The 24262-nt window shown below is 37.0% G+C and overlaps 1 protein-coding gene across 2 annotated transcripts in view; it reads left to right on the plus strand.

Moving 5' to 3' along the window:
* dpyda (dihydropyrimidine dehydrogenase a) overlaps positions 1-24262 on the plus strand; it is a 168626-nt gene that overhangs the window by 67999 nt on the left and 76365 nt on the right. For both annotated transcript variants that reach the window (XM_081352581.1, XM_081352582.1), the window contains 2 exons: positions 1798-1982; positions 7660-7875. In XM_081352581.1, coding sequence (XP_081208707.1) covers positions 1798-1982; positions 7660-7875 — 401 coding nt within the window. The remainder of the gene's footprint in view (positions 1-1797; positions 1983-7659; positions 7876-24262) is intronic.

A 24262-nucleotide genomic window follows, 5' to 3' on the forward strand; every position in this document is an offset into this window, starting at 1 on the left:
AACTGTGCACAAACTAAATGTGTGCCATTGCAGCAGAGACCAATAGGAAGTCATTCTGATGGAATGAGCTACTATCCTATAGTGTGCTTGTCCGCAATCCCCGTCCTCTCCTTTATCCAGTGTGGATTCCTCTGCTTAATGGACCTTTGCAATTTGCATCTGTCAGTGAGGAGAATGCCCATGGGTAGAGTGTGTGGAGGAGAGAGAGAGAGCGAGAGAGCGAGAGAGAGTTGCTGCTTTACTTAAGAATGATCTCTGAGGGCTATGAGAGGCCTGACACACTCTACTAGCTCTCCAGAGCGGACAGGAGAGAAAGAAAAACAACTCACTGTTAGCGTGTGTGTTGAAATAGGATACATGAAGCTGTTGAAGAGGTCTAGGCAATTGCAGAGAACTCTAGACATTAGAGGGAGATAAAGGGGGGAAAATAATAGAGAAGAAGATTAAGAAAAAGTGTTGACGATCAGGATACCAGGCACAGTGTCAAGTGAAGGAGCCAATCTCTCTTCCTCTCTGTCTTTGAACTGACCTGCCAGCCTACTTAGTTCTTAACATCACTTCCTGTCAGCCGGTCTCTTTAATCGCCCGCAAGAAAATCGAAAGCTTAGTTATGAGGGGGAAGAGGAAAACTCAATTTGTTGTTACTTAGAAGTATTGGTTTGGCTCTGGTGTTTGGAGTTTATACACAATTTCGAATTTTTAATGTTTGGGAAATCTGATTGTTGGTGTGTATTCTTGTTGCTGTCTGTTATTAAAGGGGACATATCATGGAAAACAGGAAATAAAAGATTTCGATATACTGTATAAACAGACACGGTCACAAGGCAGGGCATCAAGACTGTTTATTAAAAATAATATTTAAATATTCTGGACCATCAGGAATCATCATGGATGTGACTAATATAATATAATATAATATAATATAATATAATATAATATAATATAATATAATATAATATAATATAATATAATATAATATAATATAATATAATATAATATAATATAATATAATATAATATTCCACCGTAAATTAGAGATTTACAATCCCTTTGTTTGTATGTTGGCAGTAGACTTGTTGACTGTTACAATTTAAAATTCATAAAATTATGTTATGTTGTGTTGTGTTGTGTTGTGTATTATGATGTTATATATTATTGTAACACTTTGCAATCATTTATAATTAATTTCTACATATAGATTTTTACCATTTCAGGTTGTACAAAGTCACGTTAATTAATACAATTCTTCCATAGATGATAACATTCATTTGTGATTATTTAGTAACATTGTCCGATATACAGCTGACTTTTTGACTCCACAAGGAGAGAGAGGAGTTTCATTTGTCCTTAGTAATCCTCATAATGTGCAATAAATCTTGGGCCTCCTGTCCTTAGATCTGTATTTGGAATTTTCTTCATTGATAAATGTAGGACGCAGTCCATGCCGAGCAGCCGTGCCTTCAGAAGATGGACGGTGTGTGTTCAAGAGAGAGGAGGGGTGGTCATTTCAGAATGTAGATCAGTTTGACAGAGTATCTTCCTGCTAACGTTACTAACAGTGAATGAAATGCTCCAGGAGATGTTACATTAAGCTCGCAAAAAGAAAAAGAAACGCCACTGGGGAGGGGGGAACTCTCGCCATTTGTCTTGTCAGTGACTTCATATTATTTTCTTGCCATTTCCAGTCTATCAGGTTTTTCTTTTTCCGCAGGTCTTTTTCCATGTTGCCTCTTTCCTCTCATGAATTTACCCTTTCCTTTATCAGTTTTCTCCCTCTCTCTCTCTCTTCTCTCTGCAGTGATCGAGGCCATGGCTCCCATCAGGTTAAACAGATGGGGGCTTCCTGAGGTGGACCCAGAGAGCATGCAGACTAGTGAGCCGTGGGTGTTCGCGGGGGGCGATGTGGCCGGTCTGGCCAATACCACAGTAGAAGCAGTCAATGATGGGAAACAGGCCTCCTGGCACATGCACACATACTTACAGGTACTTTTCAGGAATAAAGTTAAAGGAATAATGCACCCAAACATGAAAATTGTCACCTATGCGATGTACAAAATCCATGACTTTATTTCTGTGGTGATGTTTTGCACAATACCTGACCTGCTGTTTTGCATATAGTGAAAAACCCTGAAAAATAAACCATAAAAGCATTGGGACTTCCATATGACTCATACACTATAAACCAACTCTTCAGAAGCCATATGTTTTTGCGTGTGTCGAAAATATGAAAATATTCCTTTACGCTGTAGCTCTCAAATCTCATTTGCACTTGTGTTCAAATGTGCTGTAATTGGTCACGAGATGCACATAAACCAATGACGTTTGACATTATTCATGTATAATCTGCTGTGAAGCGTCTTGAGCCACAATGTTTAAGTGCAAACAAGATTGAAAAGCTTTTTAGGGGCCTGTTTTCTGCAAAAAAATAACTGTTTTACATCTTTGAGTGTATGACTTCAATAGGCAAATATGAGATGTATGTGACATGGTTCCTTTTGTTCTTTTTGGAACCATGCTTTTGTGTTCCACACTTTTTTATGTATATATATACAGTACTGTGCAAAAGTCTTAGGCATGTTATTATCCCCACCCCAAAAATGGTTTTAAGTCAGTTATTTATATCTTTTGCTGTAGTGTGTCAGTAGGAAATATCAGTTTACATTTCCAAACATTCTTTTTGCCATTAATTGTAATAATTCTCGAGATTTGTGTATGCACAAGGAGTCTGACAACAGCCAGGATGATCTGATCTCACCATCATCGAGTCCGTCTGTGATTACATGAAGAAACAGAAGAAACTGAGACAGACCAAATCCAGAAGAACTGCGGGAACATCTCCAAGATGCTTGAAGAAACCTTTGTGCAAAGCTCCCTGAAAAACTATGCGCAAATGTACCTGGACAAAAGCTGTTTTAAACGCAAAGGGTCGTTACACCATATATTGATTTGAATTAGTTAATAGAAGTTAAATCATAAATAAATTCAATTTGTGATTTTATTTTTGAAAGCATTCTCACTTTACAGCATTTTAACACAAGTGCCAGTACTTTTCACAGTATTGTAGCTTTGCTGATAGGTTTCTTCAAGCATCTCGGAGACGTTCCCGCAGTTCTTCTGGATTTAGTCTGTCTCAGTTTCTTCTGTTTCTTCATGTAATCACGGACGGACTCGATGATGGTGAGATCAGATCATACCGGCTGTTGTCAGACTACTTGTGCATACACAAATCTCACTGGATTAATACAATTAATGGCAAAAAGAATGTTTGGAAATGTAAACTGATAGTTCCTACTGACACACTACAGCAAAAGATATAAATAACTGACTTACAACCATTTTTGGGGACATTTTTAGGGTGGGGATATTAACATGCCTAAGACTTTTGCACAGTACTGTATATACAGTGCTATGCATAAGTTTAGACACCCATACTAAAGTTGACTAAAAAGAGGAATAAAAAATCATCTTTTGGAATTTGAACTTAATGCCTTAATTTAAAAAATTAGGAAAAATCCAACCTTTAAGGACACCAATTTTCTTTGTGAATGAATAATGTATCATAAATAAATAAATGTTCTTCCTTAAAATACAGGGTGCATAAGTTTGGACACCCCTATGTTAAATTCCCATAGAGGCAGGCAGATTTTTATTTTTAAGTATTTTTATTTTATTTTATTTTTAGGATACTATGCATCCTGATAAAGTTCCCTTGGCCCCACATCATCACATAGCCTTCACCATACCTAGAGATTGGCATGGTTTTATTTCAGTTAGCCTAATAGCTGGTTTGATTTGCATTGAGAGATGATCTTATGGAAAGAACTCCATGCCAATCTCTAGGTATGGTGAAGGCTATGTGATGATGTGGGGCTATTTTAATTCCAAAGGCCAATGGAACTTTATCAGGATGAATAGTATCCTGGATCCATGAAGTAACTGGCCTTTAAAAATAAAAATCTGCCTGCCTCTATGGGAATTTAACATAGGGGTGTCCAGACTTATGCACCCTGTATTTTAAGGAAGAACATTTATTTATTTACGATACATTATTCATTCTCAAAGAAAATTGGTGTCCTTAAAGGTTGGATTTTTCCAAATTTTTTAAATTAAGGCATTAAGTTCAATTTCCAAAAGATGATTTTTTATTCCTCTTTTTAGTCAACTTTAGCATGGGTGTCTAAACTTATGCATAGCACTGTATATATATATATATATATATATATATATATATCACACGTTTTTGGAACGCCATGAGGATAAGTAAAAGATGACTATGTATTTTTAAGCAAAATAACCCTTTAAGATGAGGTTATCCAAGATACACACATAATAATTAGGTAATAATGCCATTTATAATAATTTGCTGTCCCTGCTGTGAGATGTCATGTCAGCTGCCCAAATGACAATATTTTGAGATCTGGCACCGTAAACACACACCCAAGTTCATTTCCTCGACACATTCACATTTGAAAACACTTGCTTTTGTGCTGATGAGACCGAAACAGATGTTGCCCTGATTATGTCCCGTGTTAAGATCACAAAACCCAATGGAAAAGGAGGATTTGGAGTGCTGATTAATTATGTAGATGAGAGCTTTACATGCGCTCTACAAAGAGTGAGCTGTGACACCGCTGGATACAAAAGCCTCTCAATATGAGTATGTTTATGAGTAATCAGAGCACAATAAGGAATAAATTAGCATTATAGCGGGCGGTAGGACAATGGTCTTCCTGTGGCTTCAGAGCCGCTCGCCGGGGCCACACAGCGAGAACGCTGTTCCGCACAGGATTATTCCGTAAATCTCACCTCAGAGGCACTGGCAATGCGCACTTGTTCGGCTTAATTAGTTTGCTACTAGCAAAGTAACTGTGGAGAGTGAAGGAGGGAGGTCAGGGAGGGAGAGAGAGCACTTCGGATTGTCCCGTTAGCTGAGCCAGATCAGCCTGGGCTCCTGAGAGGGGCTTATAGGGGCCCCCTGCCTGTCAAACACACACACTGTGACACACACACATGCAGACTGAGACCCTGCAGAGACAGCAGTAGCTGTTCATGCTGCTAAACCCATCAAAACCATGCACCAATAAAACCATCAGAATCCAGGCAGAAATTAAAGAGCCATGACATGTATAATGTAATTATGGAGATATATGTGACAAAACAATGACTGTTTGCATGACTATATGACAGTTTACTCATGGGCAGATACAAAAGGAGGCGGCGCATCAGTGAGTGTTTTGCTTTTTTTTCCATTGCAGATTACTTTAAATTGACCTTGTTTACATTACACACATTCCTTGTCATATTTTACATAGTCTCAGACACGAAATTCAAGCACACAAATTGGGAAACACTTTGGGAGTTTCAAAGTCGTCATCTGATTGGTTGAATTCTGAGAAGTACGTGTCTTATTAGACTTATTAGAGACTTTATTTTATTTTATTAAAGTTGATGAAAAATAACCAAAACAAACATTTATAACATAGGCTACACTAATAAGCACATGTTTTCACATATAAGACTATGGACAACTTTTTGACATTGGTAAAACATATTTAATTTGACCAGAATCTTGAAGCCATTGGAAATCTGACCTCTACCATATTAGCACTAAATTCTAAGTAAATGGTCTGTCTAATGTCTCGTTGAGTGCTCTAAGACGCAAGGGGTGATACTCCTGAAGGTTTGACCTCAATATGGGGGAATCTCACGGTTAAGTGCAGCTCTTCTCCAGCAGTGGTGGGTCAGTGAGGGGTTAATAGTGTGTCCATGTCTGTGGCCAGAGCAAAGCAGAGATAACTGTTTATTTGCTGATGAAATTACCATGCGTAGTGTTCGAGGGAAGGCAACAGATTGCGTTGTTGTTTTTTACGGTAATGGACCGCAGCTGAGGGAACGAATAGAGTCATTTGCAGAAAGATTGCAAGATTAATATAAGAACAGCTCTCAGATCAGTTTAAAACATGTCCCACCTGAGAGCTCTGAGGTGTGTTCATGTACTTGTCCCTGGGCATTTAATATTACTCATGTTTTTATATACGTTTCACGTGTTTCTCAATAAAATAAACTCGATTTGTGTTTCCTGAAGGAAATAAAAGTGCTTGCAAATAGAAAAATGGTAGTGTTAGCTGAGTTTTTAGCCTGTGTTTCAGTTATATATAGACCATGATAGGACTACATGACCAATCACAATAGAGTGCAACAGTGACCGCTCACTTTTTCAGAGACCTTGGTTGCGTAAGTATTTTTACTATTAATTTTTTCCAAAGGGATTTAAAAAAAAAATGTACCAAGCTACATCACAACATTATAAACTTTAATAAAAAAAAAAAAAAATTGACAATTAATCTTTGCAGAATCAATGTATACAAAGTAATGTAGTTTTTCCATTCTGGAATTCTGCTTTTGAACATGATTATTTACAATAAAAGTTAAAATAATGTGTGCTGATGGCTTCAACAAAAGCATATACCATATATATATAAATGTATGAGAAAAATGATTCACATGAATCATGCACTACAGTATATTCAGCTTCTTCTGAAGTCATACAACAGCTTTGTGTGACCAACAGATTGAAATATAGGTTGTGATTCCCTGAAAATCACCCTAGTTTTTATTGATTAATGAGTCATCAAGCAGTGAATCATCCTTTAAAGTCAAAACTGTTCAGGGAATCATTTGATTCAGTTCACATAACTGCTGTGAATGATTCATTAATGAATCAGACCGATCAGTTTGTAAGTTGAACTCACTGATTCAATGATCCGGTCACTGTGGTGAACAGACCACTGAAGGGTATAGCAAAGTACATTTTGGTCTGTTTATCTATCTAGTCATATTGATTACTTTTATGATCATTTTATGGTGCTTTATGAAGCTTGATAGTTTTGGTCTAGTTTCTTTATTGCATGTAAAAGGCAACTAACACAGTCTTCAGACCTTTTCTTGACGTGTTCCTCAGAAAAAAAGATTCTTTGTTTTGGAACGACATGACGGTGAGTGAATGTGACAGAATATTTGAAGTGCAAATCATTCCTCAAATGATCATTTTGTTCTTAAATCTTAGATGCTAATTACGTTAAGTGCTTCTGAAAAAAAGAAAAATCAATAGCGTATCATCTGCCAAAGATCTATCTGGTGTACAAAGTGTTTGACAACTCCAGCACATCCGTCAGGGCCCGAGTGAGTTCAGGAACGTCCCTCGTGTTTGTCTCGGGGAGAGAGAGGAAGATAGCGAGAGAAACATCCCGTGACGAGGACTCTCTGTGGAGGATGTGGGCTGTCATGTTCCTGCTCTCATTTTCTCTTCACTTGACACCCCCTCGTTCATTATGCGGCTGTGACATCACCACAAGGGCAATCATACGTGTTTGATAAACGTGAGGCTCATTAGAGAGAGAGCTGATGTATGACTGCTGTTTGCTGCTTTTGTGCCACGATGTGAAGAGATAAACAAAGCTGCTCACAAACACACTCAGCAATCTCACCTGATCATTGTAGCCTTAAATGCACACGTGTGGCAGACCGCAACACCAGAGTAACCTTCAGAAACTTGCACTCAGAACGACCGTGAGCTTTCCACTGGGAATTCAGAGCGACCAATTTTTTCTCCTCATAGAGTAGGAAAATATCAAAAATATTAAATTGTTTGTCGTTACAGTCCATCTTCGGGCAGGCGGTCAGCGGTTCGCCCCAGCTGCCCCTCTTCTACTCGCCCATAGACGCGGTGGACATCAGCGTGAAGATGTGCGGAATCACGTTCCCCAACCCGTTCGGGCTGGCCAGCGCTCCACCCACCACCAGCGCCGCCATGATCCGCAGGGCCTTCCAGCAGGGTTGGGGTTTCGCCCTCACCAAAACGTTTTCATTGGACAAGGTACTTAGCAAGAACTGCACACATAATGCTAATCAAACTATAGTTTTATATTTTCAGAGGAGCCGCAGAATTGAATCTTATTGCTCAGAGGTTGCTTTTTCATACATCTGGGTTTTCTAACTCTTAACACCAAGGACCCCCAAGATATGACAATCCCCATTAGTTGGTATAACATTTCTAAATGTATGGAAATTGTCATATTCTTTTTTTGGAGAGTTATTACATTTTATTTTATTTATTAAAAAAAAAAAGATGTTAATTTTGTCGTGTTTCTGTAGGCTCTCTGACGGCTGATGGATTCCAGTTTGAAACAGTATTATTTAATAATATAGTAATTTAGTTATATGTATATACTATTAAAGTATTTATATAGTAGTATAGCTTTTTCATTTGAATTAGTTAATTTGCTTTTTATATATTTCATTTAAGATTTATTTTATTTTTAATCATTTTTGTATCAACTTATTTCAATTCAGTTTGTTTTCAAGTTTTTCATGTAATATTTTTATTTTTATTTTATTTTATTTCAGCTTTTAATTCACAAAAACAGTTGTTATAAGTTTTAGTAATAACAACACTGGTTTGAAAATATTTGCCTCAGGAAATTTAATTGTGTTCTCATTTAAAATTTTAATTTAAGTACTGACATTGTCTTTGATGTTTCTTCTCAGATTCTTTTGGAGAAATAAAAATTAACACATATCAAATAATTGATGACAGAAAAGAGCGTTGATCTGTAGCATTAAGGTGAACATGAAACAGCATTCACTATTTTTGTACACCTTTTTATATTGGTTATAATATTTCCATTTGAAACAGCATATTAAATGAGAAACTAATGTAGGAATGTTTGTCGAGACATTAACAAAGGTAACTTTTTACTTCAGTGTTAAACAGAAAATCAGATCATTTGGTCTTGGAAGAAATTGATAAGAATTGTTTGATTTCATATTGCTTTGAATATTCAAAAGCTCATATTTTTTTTATTTGCAGGCTGCAATGTCTTGACAAATCTGAGCCCTGATTTGAGATCTCTTCTGAAACTTTAGAGGTGACACGTGATATTACAGACAAATCTTAAAAGCATGATAAAAGCATTTGCACTCCATTTAATCACATTTAGAAACATCATGAGAGATCTCGTTCGTGATCTCTCAGGTAACAATTTTAGTATTATTTTTATGAGACTTTCACTCAATTTAATTAAAGAACAGTTAACAGACGAATCTGTCGAGAGAAAGGTGATATGACACCGTGAGACAGATGTTATTCTCACCTCCGTCTTTATTCTGTGCTTAAAGCTATTTAAGTGTGATTATGAATTGTTATGATTATAAATGTTGTCACTAAAATGAACATGAACTCAAACAGTTTTAATTATTCTTACTTTTATTTTTCTATGTTATAGACTCAAACTTATAATTGAAAAAAAAAACTACAGTTGCAATTCATAAACTCATTTTTATTAACTTTAAATATTCTCTTTTATTAGCAATGTCAGTATTAATCAGGAACATATGTTTGTTCTGTGTTGGCTGCCTTCCACTCATTAGCAGCACTAGGGATATTAAAAGAAAATAAATAAATGCAAAAAAAAAAAAAACATGATTAAAAATAAAAAGCAAGCAGTCAAACCCATGATATATATCACTATAGTAACGCAGCGAGTTCCATATGCTACTGACAGGAGGCAGAAGCGGGGAAGATCGAGTCAAATTGTTTATTCCGACCCATGGTCCTCCTCGGCACTCGGCTGATTTCAGACAGTGAGGGACAGCATGTGAAGTGTGTAAATGATGTTTCTCCTGCTCTGATGTGTGAGTGAGTGATGTAGCTGTTCCTCTTTTATAGACGCCTGTCACCTGCCTCCATTTCTGCTTTTATAAACTGTGCGCCGGCCCTTCAGAAAAGGTCAGCTTTTTATTTCCAGAGACAAACGGCGGTGGGAGGGAAGAGGTGTCTCGAAACGTTACAATAGAAGCTGGATATTGCGCCGGCGTCGGTTTACCTTGGGAGCTCGGTGCACCATCTGGATATTTTGCTTAAGATCGCATTATCTTCCCGCTCTGAAAACCTTCTTTCTTGCCTGAAAGAGGAAGTGGACGGCTGTTGGTCGCCCGCAAAGTTGTCTGCGCGAACTTCCTTGCTCAAATGGATCCCCCACACCCAAACCCCCGCCACATTCTCTTCCGAGTCCTGCTTCACTCTTGACATTTGTAGATGCCAGATTGGGCTGTAATATACTGTTGCATCCATCGCCCGCCAGCATATGCCGAAATACCACCTGATATCTCTGTAAACAGAAATCATATTATTCTTTATTGTGTGCTCAGTGGGGAAGATTGTAAGGGGGCTTTTCTTTGGGGAAAAAAGATAAAGAAGTTCTTAATGTCAATATGAATGAACAGCCGCTACGCCGCTATCACCCGCCTTAAACACAGGGGATTTCTCTTTTTTTAATATCCTGTGCTTTTTTTTTTTTTTTTCATCGGTGGCCCCCCTATCGCAACATTACCGGCTTATGCTATTGATAGAATTTGAGATGCTCAGAGGATTGTCTACAAATATGAGAATCTTCACGCTTCTGGCTCTCATCGTTTGTGCTCGGCGTCGCTAATTAGCTTGCTAGCGTGCTAGACCGGTGGAGAACTGCCTAACAAAGCTCTGTGACCGTTAATTAGGATTAATGAACTGTATGGCATATGAAAGCGTGTTGTTTTCTTGCTACTCGCTTGAAAAAGAGGGCAAAGGATGTTGTCTTCCTCACGACCAGTTGGCTCTACATCCATTTTTCACGAGCCACTTTTTTTGTAGTCGAATGGATCACACCAATTACAGGACTGTTAGATATGTGATTGATACATTTGGTCTAATTATGGAATGAGAGAAGGATTCGTAGGCTACCTCCAGGGCCGAGGCCGAGATACAAAGGCAACTGAGCCCAATTAGCTTTTTGACTGGTCAAGTCTGGTTAAGTCACACCTGTAATTGGAGCTAACCTGATTAATGGCGAATGTGCCGGTTTTCCGCCAATCAGCGCACCAAACGAGGCCTGTAGGTGCCAGTTTTAGCCGTTGGCTTACATACTCGTGCACTAGTAGTTGGTCTTCCTTTGTGTCTTTCACGTGAGAAGAATAAGGAATGATTGCTGTTGACCCGCCAGACTTCCGCCCACCACAGAAAGCTCTTAAACTCTTTAACTTTATCTCACGAAACTTTCTCTGCACATCAGTCTATTCTTGAACATGCCTTCTCACCTCAGCGTAGGAGGATTTAGTGGGCAAATCTGAATGAAGTAAATATGAAGACGTATTAAGACGGATTCTCAACTTTTTAACCGCAGTTGAAACAAAAGAAATTGCATGGGGAAGCCGACCCATTTGTGCGCGCGCACACACACACACACACACACACACATTTACTGTACGTCTCAGATCGAGGTTTTTAATTTAATGAGAAATGTTGGATGAAGCTCCATGGTAACACAGATGAAGTGTGATGTGTCCCATCACTCCACCGCACACACACTGTTCACTTTCTCTCTCAGCATCTACAGAATGGCTTTGTAAGTCTCTCTGCTAATTAGCGACCAGGATTTAATCAACTGCAGCATTTTTTATCAAGAACGGAAAGGTTAAAGGTCACGAACCTCACGCGCGCATTCACAATACACACGTCCACACCCTCTTACGGTTCGAGTGTTTAATAGGTAGCGCTGGTAATGTGTAACTCTGTAAATGAGTCTTTCGTGTGCTAAAGAGCTACAGGTCTCATGGTGGGATAATGAGATATTCCGTTGGTTTTGTTCTGCTTAGACTCAGTCTGCTGTGAAAGGGACTTGATTTTGATTTATTTACATTCTATATTTGTTTCTTTTCTGACATGGATCCGCCATGTATGATTGATTGTAAGGAGAAACCGGTTTAGTTGGGTTGGTGTAAAATAAAACAAATTCTGTATCTGAAAAGTCAACCCATTTTATTGTTGTAATGTCCAGTAAACAAATCCGGTCATGTATATATGTATGTATGTAGTATTTCTATTTATTTGATTTCACATTGACTTTAAACTAGAATTTCAATATATTTTGAAACGCCACTATTGAAGAGCATTTTTTAATATTTTTTTTTTGCTTGATTAAACGCAGAAAGGTTCATATAAATGTGTTAAATGAAGAGAAAAGAAACATGTCTATTAATTTTGCTGCACTAGTACTAAGGAGAGCTGTTTCAGTTCCTTTAGAGCGCTCGCTGTAGCTGGAGATTGGCACAACCCAGCATGCACTGTATTCAGGCTCATTTCCATTTCACACCAGCAGGAGAGAATTCTGGGATGGGGTCCCTTGAGAGTATTTGGAAGTGACACAGCCATTTCTGCACTTCCAGCTCTGTGACAGAGTTAAAGCGGAGAGATGGATAGCCTCCCGTAGCTGCATGCTGGCCTGCTGTGAAGAGAGAGAGAGAGAGAGAGAGAGAGAGGGAGAGAGGCACACACACGCATGCTTAACAAACCTAATTAATGTTGCTTTATAAGGATGATACCGAAATATAGTGTGCATGATGGTCATATAATGCAGATATATTTCATCATATAATGTAACGTGGCAAATAAGATGTAGACAAATTTGTTTTGTTTTTTTCTTTCAAATATTTGAAAATAGAACATGTATACAATTACTAGGTAGAATGGCAGATTTCTTTTACTTACTACAATTAATGCAGATAATCTCAAAATGATCAAACATGGGCGGATACTGTACATTGATCTATCACCATATCATCAGGTATGATTTTTCATTTGGAAAACAATTTTTTTAAATTTCATTTTCAATATTTTTTAAAAAAATAATGTATAAACATTTAAATTCTCTCTCAAAAAAAAAAAAATGAAAAATGTCACCGTCACTAGGCAGAATGACAAATGTCTTTTAATTTTAATTTTCAGTAATTTATGACGGCACTTCCCCGCTATTGACCGAATTTTTCAGCAATCCATGTTTTCACTTTTATACGGTAGGGGGCGCTATCGCACATCTTCTGAAAGAGTACAGAATCTCTGGATCAAAACACTGGCAAAGAAGCAGCAGAAATAAGCCATAGAAGCATTGCTTACGCACATGTAAACTAACGCGATCATCAATAATAAACAGCATATAAAAACTTCCTAACATTACCGAATGAAATGTCAATCCAGCAAGAGGTAGCTTATAGGACTGAAGCTTTGGAGGTGTTGATGGATTAGAATCTCTGTTTTGTGAAAATTATAAAAAATGCCGGCAGGGATTTTTGATATGGGATTTGACCCGACTCTCTAAGATGACTAAGATGTTATTGACGCTTTTCGTTTAGGCCAGTAAGCAGTTTCCTTAAAAACAACCTTGCAACCACAAAGCAACACTTTAAAAACTACTCAGAACTAGGGCTGTCAAAAGATTAATCGCGATTAATCGCATCCAAAATAAAAGTTTGTGTTTAAATAACATATGTGTGTGTACTGTGTATAATAAAATTTATATAAATACACACACATGCTTGTATATATTTAAGAAAAATGTGTAATTTATATATAAAAAAATTATATTTATATATAATATAAATTATATATAAATATATACAGTATATGTATGCAAATATTTCTTAAATATATACATGCATGTGTGTGTATTTATATACAAAATAATTATACAGAGTACACACACATATATTATGTAAACAAACTTTTATTTTGGATGCGATTAATCGCGATTAATCTTTTGACAGCCCTACTCAGAACACCTTAGCATCCACGTAACAACGTTCCGGCATCATTCAGGCAATGTAAAAAAATCTAGTTCAGGCTTCATAATATCTGCTTTCTTTGAAACATGACGCTATTCAATCATGTTCTATGTAGTTGTTTTGCTAAAGTGGTTGTTGACGAGAGGTTTTTGACCGAGAACTACCTCACGATTGCTTTCTAAAATGTATCATTATTGTCCTCACGCCCCCTGTTTAATCACAGATCGTTCCCCTCAGGGAACACATCCCGAAGAAGCTTTTGTAATGCAGAGGAGCCGTCTGCGGTGACGGAGGACAGACCGTCCCCATCTCGCACATACCTCCCGCTTAACTAACATGTGTCTTTCCACGTACCTCTCTCATCAGGCGTGATTACGCTGTGCCTCTGTGCAGTTGGCGCGCATTAGGGGAGGGGATGAGAAAATAAACAACTAAGGTGTTTTTCGACTCTGGAATCAGCATTGGAAAAGTGGGTCTGTCAAAGCAGTCACTACGATCTGAGAGGTGTTGACAAATTGCCTGCTAATTACACAGTAAATTGTCTAATTAAGCTGATGGTTAATTAGGGTAAGCTTGCACAGCAAGTCTTGTGGAAGTCGCTCTCTCTCTTTCTCTCTTTTTTTTTTTAGTAACAGAAAGAGAATGAGAGTGTGTGTGGCATGCCCGGGAACCTGGTTGTGTAATTGGCGAGCTGGCAGTGACTGGCGGTTAACATGACACGGAAAGGCGATAGAAGTAAAGACTGACAGAATCGGGGTTTGCGGCAAACAGCGTCACTTGTCATTTGTGCAGGGGCCCGGGCCGCGGCCCCCCTCGTTTAACCAGCGATGCTGTGACAGCTAACAACGTTGGCCTCAACCAAACTCCACAAAACCGGTTTCTGCATCTTTTTCTCAGAAACCTAGGCCTGCTGACTTTAAACCAGCATTTGTGATTTGCAGCGGAGGCCAAAATCTGAGTTTTTTTTTTTTTTAACCTGGAAATAAACAAACCTTAAAGTTAAAAAATAAGTAAAAAAAAAAAAAAAAAAAACAGATTCTGCACTATTTTTAGGTCCCCATCAAAACAAATTTGTGACATGGCATTGACATTGACGACCATGTACAAAGACATTCTGTAATTTAATTACAGCTTTATTTTATCATTTTAATTGCAACTTATTTTTATAATTTTACAACTCTAATTATTATATAATTAATTACATTTGTAATGATGTTCTAATTAGGAAAAAATGCAAAATAGAAGAATTTTAATTAGTGGCCTAGATTTTTGGGTGCCAATTATTTGGTATTTGGTGGACTAATTGCCCTGTTCACTTATATAGACTGATGAGTAACTAACTAGGCGGAAATGTGTCTGTCTGTCTGTCTGTCTGTCTATCTATCTCTCTGTCTGTCTGTCTGTCTGTCCATCCGTCCATCTACCCATCCATCCATTTACCCATCCATCCATTTTTCCATCCATTTATCCATCCATTTAGCCTTCCATCCATTTACCCATCCATCCGTTTACCCATCCATCCATTTACCTATACATCCATCCATCCATCCATCCATACATACATCAGTTTACCCATCCATCCATCCATTTACCCATCCGTCCATCAGTCCATTTACCCATCCATACATTTACTCATCCATCTATTTACCCATCCATCCATTTACCCCTCCATCCATTTACCCATCCATCCATCCATCCATCCATTTACCCATCCATCCATCCATCCATCCATCCATCCATCCATCCACCCTTCAATCTATCCATCCATCCATCCATCCATCCATCCATCCATCCATCCATCCATCCATCCATCCATCCATCCACCCATCCATCCATCCACCCTTCAATCCATCCATCCATCCATCCATCCATCCATCCATCCACCCTTCAATCTATCCATCCATCCATCAACCTACCCACTCTACCTACCTACCTATTTCTCTCTTTTTTTTTTCTTAAATAATTAATTATTTTTACTTTTTGTGTAGGGGAGATTAGAAAGTACTGAGGAAAGAGAAGTGGAATGTGCATGGCATTTTGCAGTCTGGATTCGAACTTTTTTGTTCAAGTTGTTTTCCAAAGCAACAGTACAAGGAATAGTACTCTAATTATCCAAGCAATTTAAACTGGCATGTTTAAACAAATTTATACCTACAAGGTATCTTGACATAGCCTGGCTCTGCCCTCCTACGTACTTCTGCTCAATTTTCATTTTCCTTCAGTACTCCGTCTGGGTTTGCGGTATTTTGGGGTTTTCTATTTTTACCCGTCCAGTCAGCAAACAGAGGGAGTGGCTGAGAATGATGACGTTGAGGTCATGCGCTAGTTTGAGTTGTAGGGTTACGTCAAGTTCAACAGAGTTTTAAACTTGAACAGAGTACCCGCCTTCAAGGAAGTTAACGCTTGTCAATGGAGAGTGACCAGACTCTCTGTACAAATGAAATGTACGAGAGTCTGGTAGGACCAGGCTAATCTTAACATTCAAGCCACATTTAAATTTATGAATGTCACCTGTAAACTTTAAACAGATAGTGCTGGACCATTTCTCAGAATTAATTTGGCATCTATCGCAATTAATGTACATGCCAACGGTCATAAATTTCCATTGACAAAGTATAATTTAAGCAAAGTTAAGCACTAAGGTCAGCTTTGGTTTAATTAGGACATTTAAATAGCTTTTCTAAACATGCCTTAGAATAAAAAAGACTCCTGCACATCTTGAGACTAAACAATGGCAGCAAGGGCGCCTTAAAGGGGTGGAAGGTTAGGACGATTCTAAGGGCCCAGGCTGATTTAGGGCCCAGAAGAGCAGACCACCTTTTTCTTTTCTTATTTCTTTTCTCTTTTTTATACATACATTAATGTGCTAGGGCCCCTCATGCACTAAATGTGTATTTTGTCCGTTTTGACCATAGATTTAATATTTAAAAAACAAATAATGTATTTACTGTTTCAGTCACACCCCTCCCCCTTACAATGGTTAATTCCACCTGCGCTGTCCGAGCTACGATCGCTAGTGTAACGTCTCTTGCTTATTGCGCTTGCTATGATGCAGCGCAGACAGTGACACACGCAGGCATGTCACATCAAAAGTTAGGGCATCAAAAAAGGAAAGGAAAGAGAAGACAGAGAACGCTGAAGTCGACAGTATGTCACACAGTTTTTCAAAAAGAAAGGTATCTTGCCCTATTCCTGTATTCCAAAACTTTCAGAGTTACTTATTTTTGTTGCTACATGACCTGCTTTTATCTAGCTAGCTTAGTAAAATAATTAGCCCACTGAATTATGATTTACATCCAACAATAATAACATCTCTGGGTTATCATGTCTCTACACCATAGACTGTAAAAAATAGCTACACAGATTCAGCGGCTGCTGCACACCCACGTCCTCCTTCTCCCCCCGTGCGAAATTTGCGTCCGATATTTTAGCACGTTAAAAAATAAATACAAAAAACGCATGCGAAAATTTCGGCTTCAGTGTGCAAGGACCTTCAGCCGAACAAGGTTAGCCTGAGCGCGAAACTTCACGAAGATTGAAGCCTCTCAACACGTCTTCTACTGTGTTCGCCACATGATGATAACTTTACAAAACAAAAAGTAATCTATACGCTTCAAAAATCACAAAATCAGTTTGCCATGTGTGTCGTGTGTTCTGTGAAGTGAAAGTGTTGCTGCTACAATCGATTATGTCAAACTTGACGTTCTTAATATGAATAAAATGCCCCAGAAAAAAATAATATATAAAAAACGAATAAAACATGTGTCTGTATAGTAACCATTGGCTATAAGGAGTTTACAAAATAGATATTTTAATATTTTATATTATGAAAACTAAATAGGCCGATAGAAATAATATGGTTATTACGTGTGTGTTTGACTTATAAGTCAAATTTGTATAAATACAATTTTTTTTCTTGTTTTTGTAGGCTTTGTACTCATCTTTAGACATTTTAACTACGCAATGTGCTAAGTATCTTTTTTAAAGTATACAGGGCATGTTTATTGGGTTAAATTTTATCTGTAAAAAATGTAGGGGGCCCAGAAATTTTGGTTTCCATAGGGCCCAGAATTTCTGGTGGCACCCCTGAATGGCAGTATGGCACTGATGTATTTTAAGATCTGTCAGTGCAAGTTGCTTTCAGTTAATACAGCCCTAACATGCATTATAGTCTGAGACTAGATTTAAGCCTTGATCGAAGATCTATCAAGAGAATGTGTTTCCACAGCAGCACGCTCTGTCTGATTTAATTATATAATTTTTTTTTCAGAACCCTATGAACAAGTGCAAATCGAGGATCATGCCGCATGTAAACTGTGCCGTCTCGTCGCTGGCATTTTGTTTAGGGTTATCCTGATAAGAGCCGCCTGAAACAGAGAGACGTGATACACGACAAGACGATTCCCTCAATCTGTCCTGTCATCTAATCAATACAGACGGAGATAGGGGCACAGTCACTGTTCAATCACTGCTTCTTCAAGTCAGCCAAGATGCTGTGAACACTGCCGGCGGATCAATTCAGCAAATGTCAAAGGTGAAAATCCGCAACTTTAAGAAAAAGACTGCACCACTTCCGTGACCTTGGCGTAACTGCCACATCTGTTGAATGAATGGACAAAGAATCACATTTATCATTTCCTCCATGAGAGGAAGTCATAGACCAATGCATTCTTTTTAGAAAAAGAAAAAAAGAGACCCCAAAGGCCACAAAACCCTAAAAAGAAAGGTAAAAAAAACCTGCATACAATCACGTTTTGTACGAGCGTCTTTTGTGTTTCCTTGTGTTTAATTTGAATAAATTACAAACTAAGAAATGGTGCAGGAGTCAAGTGCAAGTATAGTTTACTACTTAGTTTGAATGAAAAAAGCAAAACACAATAGAACAATAGCTAGACAGAACTGACATGTAGAACAACAGTCACAGTCCAGTGATCTGTGTTTATTTAGCAAGCAAATTAGCTGAGGTGGTGCCGATCGGGGGGGCTTCATCGTGTGTAAAAAAAAAGAAAAAGTCCAATCGCCCAGGCTCATTAGCTTCAGCTACATGTTTACATTTATAAATATACCCGTTTAATTGGGAAATCAAAGCATGGCTTACCTTTTGCATGGCTGAAAGGGCAAATAAGTTGTGCCTCACAGATCTCTTTAGTCTACTAATTTGATCAAACTCATCATGTCTTTGGGCGCTTTACTCCCTATAAGGCATGACACCGGGGTGGATGAGTGTTGCTTCTTGTTTTTTCATGTTTCCGTCGGAGACGGCTGATGATCAATGAGCCGACCGCTCTGGTTTCTGGTCTATTTGATGTGCAGCTTACTAAATCTTTATGTCAGCAATTTTAACTGCTTCATGTACTTTTATTAAGCATGCTGGATGTGTTTGTTGGGTTGTGTGCTGATAATGTTGAGTTGTTTCATCCGGTACTCAAAGTAGATGGAAAAGCATCTGTCAGAGATGTACTGTAGTCTCCTCGATTTAGGATTTGTTTTTGCTACTTTTAATATGACAATAAAGAGCAAAGTGCATAAATAATAGCATCAGAAAATTTGGGCACTACTTTATTATTATAATTCATTTATTTCATTTAAGAACAAGGAAACTTCTTAAAGGGTCAGTTCACCCAAAAAATGAAAATTCACGTCATGTTGTTCCAAACCCGTAATACTTTTGCTCATCTTCGGAACACAAATGAAGATATTTTTGATGAAATCTGAGAGATTTTTGTCCCTCCATTTACAGCTACGCAACTGACACTTTGACGCCTCAAAAAGTGCATAAAGAGATAAAAAAACGAATGACTATTTTTTTTCCAATTTTCTGAAGAGACTCGATCACTTTATATGATGAACAGACTTAATTTAGGCTTTTATTCATATTTAAAGTGATTCACATTTAGTCAAAGTGGTAGTTGCGTAGCTGTCAATGGAGGGACAGAAATCTTCATTTGTGTTCTGAAGATGAACGAAAGTCTTACGAGTTTGAAACGAAATGAGGGTAAGTAATTAATGACAGATTTTTCATATTTGTGTGAACTATCCCTTTAAGAAGTTTTCTTGTTCTTAAATGAAATAAATGAATTATGATAAAGTAAATTGTATTATTATTTACAAATACATATTCAGTATTTCATTTTATAATACAGTTGATTTAATTAATGTTTTTAATGATCTAAATTACTTTAAATCTTAGGTACTTTATTATCATATTATATTATATTTTTAATTTAATTCATATTCAGTAATTATTACATTTTCAGTATTCAGTATTATTAAATTATTACTTTAAGAGATGATGTTGGACATACAAGTTCTGTTGGCAGAAAAGTTTGTAAACCTCTCGCATAGGTTATAATCCTTGTGCTATAGACATATAAGATAATGAATCAAAGCCAATGCCGAGACCCTCAATCCAATAACAATTACGTCCAAGTGAATGTTTATCCCTATCGCTGAGGGTGACAAATATATTGCGTGGTCTAATTTCGGACTTGTTTGTTGGCCTGCGTTCATGCAGCGTTCAAGAAGGGAACCCACGGGCTTGTGACTCCCCCTTTGCACCTAGAAAAGTAATTGGTGAATAGAACTAATGACCAAGCTGACAGACAATATCCCTGTTCATTTATCAAACAGGGTTAATATCCTCCTTTCAGACTTTAATTTATTAAGTCTCTTTCAGGCAAACTGATCTTGTGCACTTCTCTGGATTGCAATCATGTTCAGCAGTGGCCTACAAAACATTTCTCGAATAGTAGCTTTTGGCTTGCCATCTTAAATTTTGCATTTTTTCCTGTATATGTTGGATTTATATGTTGTTGTTTTTTCTTTTGAGAGATATTGTGTCCAAAAGCATGCACAATAAAATCAGTGGTTTATTGACTGCATGAGATTCAAATAAATTTTTACAAAACCAACATTCATTTTCCATGATTCGGTGAATGTCATGCTTGCCTCTATTCCAGAATGTTCCTCAGTCTTATTTTAAGCAGCATGAGGCCTTGAAACTTAAAGAGCTTTTTTTTTTCTTTTCTTTTTTACCGAAGCTGAATTCTATTCACACGAGTTAGTGGAATGAAAGGCAGTTGTGTCGTATTGTCCCTCCGAGTCCTTTCACTGAACGGAAGAAAGTTGTCACATGGTTTATCAAGGTTCTGTAAGTACAGATGTGTCTCTGGGATGTTGTCATGGATTCCAGGTTGCTTAGATTTTGAGTGACAGCCATGGAGAGAAGATTATAGCAGTTGCAGGTATCTTTGTCCGAAATCTCAGCAGATATCAATGCATGTACATTCAACATGTAAACGCTGACTGAACATGTATTGCATATTCAAATAAGGCTGTACAATGAAAGAGCGACCAGTTGACGTCTAAAGGGATTGTTTGTGTAAAAATGAAATGTACTCGCCTTCATGTCACTTGAAAATTGTATGATACATTCTTTCCAAAGAACACAAAAGTAGTTAGCACAATGTCCAGGCTGCTCTTTTACACACAATGAAAGTAGATGGGGACTAGAGCTGTTATGCCCCAATAAAGACAAAAGTACCATAAAAGTAGTCCATATTACACTATTTTGCAAGTTTTATAATATATTATCTTTGTGTGAGGAAAACGCCAGCATTTACACTAGTTTGAGGTTGATAAGATTAAATCAAAAAACATGAAATTAGTTCCTTATGCTCACAGAGGCTGCATTTATTTAATAAAAAAAATACAGTAAAATTTGTAATATTGTCAAATATTATTACAATTTAATATAATTGTTTTCTATTTTAATACATTTTAAAATTTAATTTATTCCTGTGAAAGCTGAATTATCAGCATCATTACTCCAGTCTTCAGTCACACGTGATCCTTCAGAAATCATGTGTGTGTCCCACATAAAGAAAATAACATCATAACAGATCATTTTTATTGTTTATTGTGCAACTATCCTTTTAACTCTTTCCCCACAATTGACAGAATTGTTTTCACTATTATGCGGTAGGGGGCGCTATTACACATCTTCTGAAAGAGTACAAAATATCCTAATCAAAACACAGGTGAAGAAGAAGCGGAAACAAGCGATTAAAGAATTGCTTATACATACTGTAGTGTTCGACTTAAAAAACCTTGATTTTCTCAGCTTTTTATTCAAAATGTTGCTTTTTATGAAACGTCCAGATTGAAAGTTTTGTGAAAATGAACAAAATGCTGGTGGTGGCTGGCAATTTTTTTATTTTTTTTTTATTTATTTTTTTAAGCTGGCGGGGAAAGGGTTAAGAGGGTCAAACATCCCATGTTCCTCACATTTACAGCTACAACACATTTTAAAAGGAAAGTTCAAACGAATTCTGTCATCATTCCGTTCCAATCATTTCGTTCTCATCCTCATGTCGTTCCAAACCTGCATTACATTCTTTCTTTTGTCGAACACAAACAAACATATTTTGAAAAAAAAAATGTTTTTTGTTCATACAATGAATTTCAAATGCTGTATGGACCCTATTGTCTTTCAAAATATATTCTTTTGTGTTCCACAGAAGAAAGAAAGTCATACAGGTTTGGAACGACATGAACAAGATGGCTAATACACAAGAACTGCAGCTTCACCTATTTTCTCTCTCTTTCTCTCATACTTTTCTCTCTTTTTTCTGGTGTATTGGCCTGGGTACACAGGAGAAGTGGTTTGATTTTTCTGTCATGGCTGTTTATAATGATTAATGCCCCGACTTGGGGCCACTCAGTGTAATTATGGCTCTTCAAGATTTTATTATTTTATTTGTCTGCTCTCCATCCTGCAGTGACTCCAAAGGCCCCACAGAAATCAGATACAGGACCAGAGCAAATGTCATCCACAAAAACATGCACCTTTTCTCTTCTGGAGTCAGTTTTAATAGATATTTTCTTTTGGGTAGCATTGTTTAACTTCCCCTACTCTCCCTTTTTTTTATTCTTCAGACTGAATTGCAATTATTCATTATATTTTGAACACATCTATTCATCTTATAGGCCTGAGTAATATAGCATGCACATCCGTAGTCCGTAGTCGTTTGTGTGAGTGTGGTATTTGCATACTATAGTTATACAAATGCAGTGAGAGGAGACTAATCTCGCAGATCAATTCTGGTGATGCAGGCTGTCTGGAAAGCAGGTACGATCCATGTAGAATGCTGAGCGTTTCACCCAAATGAGTCTATAACGCATTTAACAAGCAAGACTTATGTTGTAATTTGCAGAGTAAGGCTCTGTGTTTTGTTTCAAAGAAAGGCTGACACAAGTATTACATGTGTTTTTATGTTACAGGCATAAGCTTAAAGGGATAGTTCACCCAAAAATAAAAATTCTCTAATCATTCTGTCACAACTTAATTTCATTGTGTTCAATCCACCTAATTTATTTAAAACTGAAGTTTACTTAATTAACCCAGCATGATTTGCAAGGAACTGCATTAGGAGTGTACATTTAGTGATTAATTGTTATTTTATGGGTTTTTCAGTAAAGGGAAAGACATGTTAGTGTTTAATGTTCAGTTATGTTGGACATTCAGAGAAGTTTCTGTAGTGTTTTTGAATCTGGGTTACCATTGAGCTGGTGGTGCTTGTGCTAAGGCTTAGTCAGTGATCTATAATAATGTCAGTACTGACACCAGTCCTTTCTTTTTTGTTCATTATATACATTGTGTATAATGATGATTGAAACTGCTTGTTTAATCATAAGACACACAAGTACACCTCAGTAAATTAGAATAAAAAATAAAGAAAATAATAATAAGTTGGACCGACATAAAAACATTTAGTTTGACAGAAATGTAACATAGTTAAGTTAAACATACTAGAGTAAATTGTCTTGACTCAACTAAACAGATCTATTTTGAATGAACAAATTTGTAAAAACTTTTTTCAGTTTTTCAAAGGTAATGAATACATTTTTGAGTGAAAGTTCAAAAGTCTGAAACCACAGTGAAAATATGTGTTTCAAAGTCTAATTTAACACTGGGAATTATATTTTAGGTTTGTTTTTTAAATACACTTTTGACAAAATAAAGAAGAAATAATAGTAATTCTGTTCTGTTTTGCTACATTCGGCAACAGACTTTTTTTGCTTATCAATTTCTTATTATTATGATTTCTTATTATTATCAACGTTAAAAATGTGCTGCTTAATATTTTTGTGGAAACTAAAACATTTTTTCAGGGTTCTTTGAGAAATAGAAAGTTCAAAACAACAGCATTTATCTGAGATGCAAGTCTTGTCACTTTTGATCAATTTAATGTATCCTTGCTGAATAAAATAAAAATTATTAAATTCTCGCAAAAAGAAATTATTATGAAATTTTTGTAAAGATTTTTTTTTATTTAAGTATTTTCTGAGTAGTCTTAGATTATTGTATTTTTCCCCCTGTACACATGGTTCATTATGTGTTAGATTGATGTATTAAGCAGCTTTGACCTCTCTCTTTCAGAATGTTTTCTTCTGATTGCACCATTAAATGTATCGCATGTTCGTTCTTACAATCCAAACTGACGGTAAGGAACCTCGTGCATATTCCCTGCAGTTTTGATCTTCTGAAATAAGACAATTACTGCGGGATGCTGGATCTGAATAGCGAAGCATTTGATATGGTATTAGTT

The sequence above is a fragment of the Scardinius erythrophthalmus genome (genome assembly GCF_964197995.2).
Source record: "Scardinius erythrophthalmus genome assembly, chromosome: 22".
Lineage (NCBI taxonomy): Eukaryota > Metazoa > Chordata > Actinopteri > Cypriniformes > Leuciscidae > Scardinius > Scardinius erythrophthalmus.